Raw genomic sequence first — 5,115 nt, 5'->3', positions numbered from 1 at the left:
AAGAAAGAGAAATCACAGAGAAAATGCTCCCTTGAAATACCATAGTAGTTACTGCAGAAAAGAATCTGTTCAAATGTTTTTTCGAGAACCTCCATTCGCAGCAAAACAACTGAACAAATTTGGAGGGTTTGCGCTATCCTACTTCAAGACTTATTATAGTTACAATAATTAGTACAGTGTGTTATTCACAAAAGGCTAGGCACACAGATCGATGAAACAGTGGAGACAGTTAAGAAGTAGAGACCTACACAAATACAGAGACTGATTTTTGCCAAGGATATTAAGGTAATTCAATGAAGAAAGAATATTTCTGTCAATGAATGTTTCTGGAAAAACTGCAAAACAAACAAACACCAAAAAAAAAAAAAACACCTTTGAAACATTCTTTACAACTTATACAAAAGTTAAATCAAACTAAATATAAAAGGTAAAATTATAAAACTTCTCAAAGAAAACATAGGAAAAAAATTTTGTGGTCTTGGGTCTGGTAAAGAGTTTTTCACTATAACATCAAAAGCACAGTTCATAGGTCTGTGAACATTAGGGAAAGCCGGGTGAAGGGTATATATAAATCGTCTGTACTGCCTTTACAATACATCTCTGTGTCAAAACTATTTCAAAATCAGTTAAAAATGTAACCATACAAACTGGACTTGTTTAAGGCACTCTCTCTATTCTAATTGGTTGAGAGCCTTCTTCATGAGTTTCCTTGGTTAGAAGTACACTTAACTACATCCGGGATATGCTGTTTAGATACTGGTCCACCAGTTCTACTTCAAGCGATCATCTCTTCACCTAAGAAGGTGACTTCACCCTGCTTCTGACTGCCTCCTGGAGTCTCCAGCACAATACCCTTCTTCCATCGCAGGAAGTAACTCCGCCATAAGCTGTGACAAACAGAGCCTCTCCTGCAACGTCTCTGAGGGTGTCCGCAGCCCCTGTTCCTGCCCACTGCCTCTTTGCAGCACCCCAACACTGTGAAGCCCAGCCTATGCCTGGGGTCCTTCCAGCCCTGGGACCCCTTCCTCTGTGCTCTGTCCCCCACCAGCGTTTCTCTCACAACATTTTTCAAAGAACAGCTGTGCTCTCGTTCAGCCGCCCTGTCCAGGCTCCCACACTGGACTTGGGCCTGCAGAAGTCCAAGCTGTGCAGGGAGTGGAACCGCCATGTCTCCGCATCCCTCTGTTATAAAGAACTTCGCCGCACCGGGCATCATCGGTAGGGCCATTCGTTTACCAGCAAGCATCTGTGTGCCGCCTCCTGGGGGTGAGGCCTATGCTAGGCGCTGGCAATGGGTTGCAGTGACGAGCAAAACAAACGAGGAGAAAGGCCTCCGACCCTAAGGGACCATGTCCCAATTCCCTTCACTCTTACAAGCCAGGCTGAGCAGAAGGAAGGGAGAGCCAGTGACAAGAAAAAGCCTCTCTAAAACCCAATGGGAAGTCCTGAGGTCCTCCAGGTGTACACGTACGGGAAGGTGGAAATGACCAGAGGGTAGCGGTTACTATCCGCAGATTGAAAGACGAGATGGTGACAGTCATAATGTGAAAAGAGGACAGAAATGGAGCCATCTTATAACAGAGCTAGAAAGGCCATTCCAGAGGAACTGCCTCGCACGTCTTATTCCTCAAAGCTTCGGAATGCTTGAACTGGGCAAAATAACCTCCGGACTGAGCCACGCCGACACTGTCTTCCAAACGACAGAAAAGCTAACTGGAAAGCAGGCCTAACCACAAGGCGGATGATTGCCAGCATCCTCTAGAAGTAGCACCGCGTGGGCAGCTACAAAATAACTAGCTTATTTGCACCTTTAGAAATTCCTCCCTCGAGTTATTAACACCAAGAGGAATTTATGTAATTATTCCTCTTCCCTTTCTCATAAAGCTCCTTGCCTTCACCCCATAATTGGAACAGTATTTGGGTTTCTGCCTGAATCGATGCTTCCCAAAAAGCTGTTCTTTGATCTCAAATACACGTTTGTTGTCTCTCGCTTTGGCTTTTTTATTTTTAGGATTAATAATAACTTATGTAAACAGTTAATTAGGCCAGAAAGCCTTCATGGGTTTTCTCTTTGTTTTAAAGGGAAAACCAAATATTATAAAGATTTTCAGAGACATCTCTATTGTGCAGATGAAGAAACTGAGAGTAAATAACTTGGCCAGTCATACACCTCGCGGTTGACGGAGCTGAGATCCAAACCCAAGCCAGCTGGCCCCAGAGTCCGCGTTCCTACCCACCGACCTTCACGTTAGAATTGCATCATTATCATTAGAGTTATATACATACATAAAAGTTAGTTTACTTTGAATTAAGAAGTCTATTTATCATCAAGTGCTCCATGCTTACACTTTAAAATCAGAAACAACTCCCCCAAGATAAAAGTGATTCATTTCTTCATCTCTTTTGGTTTTAGTATTCCTAAACAGATCGCGTGGCTTGGAGGGTTGTTTTTACCCTAATATTGATTAGCCTACCTTGTAAAAGAATGAAGAAACTTTTCCTTCAACACTTACTTTCCTAGTATTTTGTTTAAATTGAAGGCAAATGTGTGTTTGTGTGTGTAATCATTTATATATAACTAAAGAAATTTATTATCTCTCAAGTAATTTATTTTGCAGACAAGGTCTACCTCCTAAAAATTAGTATCTTCTTGCTTTATTATTGTGATACTGTGATTTGTAACTTTAAAAACATATATGTGGTTTTGTCCTTGTTTCTAGCATGAGCTCCTAAAACCCTTGGAATTTCTTAAGTGAAGAGAGATAAAAGACGTCTTTTGTTATGTTAATGAGATGACTTTCGGACAGCACCTCAGGATGGGGGCTGGCTGCCAGAAGAATGGACCATGTGATTAGAGGGTTTGAGCTTTCAGCCCTACACCCTACCCACCCGCCACCTCAGGGGAGGGGGAAGGGGCTAGAGATTGAGTTCAACCACCAAAGGCCAATGATTTAATCAATGGTGCCCATGTGCAGAAGCCTCCATAAGAACACAAAAAGACTGGGCTCAGAGAGCTTCGGTGTTGGTGAGCGGCAGAGGTGCTGGCAGAGTGGCTCCCCTCCCACACACCTACCCCCAGGCATCTCTTCCATCTGGACATTCGCCTGTACCCTTTATCATATCTTTTATTAATAAACAGGAAAATGTAAGTAAATTGTTTTCTTGAGTTCTGCGAGCCACTCTAGCAAATTAATCAAACTTCAGCAGGGAGTCATGAAAACCTCTGATTTATAGTTGATGGCTGCGAAGCACAGGTGGCAACCGGGACTTGCAGTTGGTATCTGGCATGGGGGCGGGGGGAGGAGCAGCCTCATGAGACTGAGCCCTTAACCTATGGGATCCGATGCTATTTCTAGGTAGATAGTGTTGTAACTGAATTAAATTGTAAGACACCCAGAATTGCTTGGTGTGGGGAATAAAAAACCCACTTGGTGACCAGAAGTGTCAGAAGTATAGTGTTCTGTGTGAGCAGAAAAGGACGTTTCATAGGTGAAAAACTATTTTTCTTTTTTAACTCAAGTATTCTTCCCTTAAATAGTGAAGACACTATAAAAGACTATCAGAAAAATGTGACAGTCAAGGCAGCCCCGCATTTGGCCGTTAACATGCACAAAAGCGTCTAGAGGTCTGGAAACTATATCACAGTGGGTAAGCACATGGAGTCTGGGGCCAGCTGGCTTGGGTTTGAATCCCAGCTCCGTCGACCTCTAGGAGTATGACTTTGGGCAAGTTACTTATTCTCAGTTTCCTCATCTGCAAAATGGTGATAATAAAAGTACATTCTTCACAGGGTTATTGTGAGACTTAAATGTGGTAATAAATATCAAGTGTTTGAACAGTGTCTGTCTAGCACATCATAAGAGCCATAGGATACATATATCTTTGAAGTTATTTTTATTTTTAATGAGTTCTCTGAAGTCAGAAGTGGAACTAAGTTAAATGGTGACTTGGTGGGCAAATGTGTGAGTTGACCGGAGCTAGTAAAGAACACGACTCTGAAACCATGTTAGCAGTCTACAAAGCAGTCTCTGCCCAAGTCCCTCCCTGGGTCCCGTGATTAAACTAACACCAACATGTCCGAAGGCGTGTGGGAGAGGTCTAGAAACCGAATCCCTCCATCATTTGCATCTCCAGATTTAGAGCTAAGAATTCTGAGATAAACAAATGGAGTGAATTTGGAAACACTGCATCAACTGCTTCCTCCTGTGACATGAATAGTGGGAGCTATCAAGGACCGGCCCATCAAATGCTGGAGAGACACTTTCCTCCAGACACCAAAGAGGAGTAAGGATTCAGGATGACCAAAACCTGCAGTCCCCCAGAAAATGAGTTGTCATCATTCCGCGTCATCTTAACTTTCACAATTATAGGCACTGAATGCGTTATTGGTATTGCTGCAAATGGGTTCATTATGGCTGTAAATGCAGCAGAATGGATTCAGAATAAGGCAGTTTCTACAAGTGGCAGGATCCTGTTTTTCCTGAGCGTATCCAGAATAGCTCTTCAAAGCTTCATGATGCTAGATATTGCCTGCAGCTCAAAATTACCACGCCTTTATAATAAAGGTATTTTATATAATACATTCAAAGTAAGTTCCATGTTCTTAAATTATTGTAGCCTCTGGTTTGCTGCCTGCCTCAGTTTCTTCTACTTTGTGAAGATTGCCAACCTCTCCCACCCACTTTTCCTCAAGCTGAAGTGGAGAATTGCTAAGCTGATGCCCTGGCTTCTATGGCTATCGATATTCATTTCCTTGGGCTACAGCAGTCTCTTCTGGAAAGGCATCTACACTATACACTGTAACGACTCATTTCCTGGCGCCTCGTCCAACTCCACTAAGAAAAAATACTTCACTGAGACCAACGTGGCCAACCTGGCTCTTCTCTACAACCTGGGGGTCTTCATTCCTCTGACCGTGTTCATCGTGGCGGCCACCCTGCTGATCATCTCTCTCAGGAGACACACGCTACACATGGAGAGCAAGGGCACCGGCTCCGGGGACCCCAGCATGGAAGCTCACATGGGGGCCATCAAGACTATCAGCTACTTTCTCATTCTCTACATCTTCAACGCGGTTGCTCTGTTTCTGTCCATGTCCAACATCTTTGACGCCAA

The 5,115-nt window shown here is 43.3% G+C and overlaps 1 protein-coding gene across 1 annotated transcript in view; it reads left to right on the top strand.

The window, feature by feature from the left end:
• The first annotated feature begins 4,246 nt into the window (after positions 1-4,246).
• Positions 4,247-5,115, top strand: part of LOC105304134 (taste receptor type 2 member 39-like) — a 1,576-nt gene continuing 707 nt past the window's right edge. Inside the window, 1 exon segment of the mRNA XM_011378083.2 lies at positions 4,247-5,110. Within this exon segment, the coding sequence (XP_011376385.2) occupies positions 4,247-5,110 (864 nt within the window).

The sequence above is a fragment of the Pteropus vampyrus genome, unplaced genomic scaffold, assembly GCF_000151845.1.
Source record: "Pteropus vampyrus isolate Shadow unplaced genomic scaffold, Pvam_2.0 Scaffold329, whole genome shotgun sequence".
NCBI lineage: Eukaryota > Metazoa > Chordata > Mammalia > Chiroptera > Pteropodidae > Pteropus > Pteropus vampyrus.
Note: the sequence above shows the minus strand (reverse complement) of the source record. Positions and strands in the feature narration are given on the sequence as shown.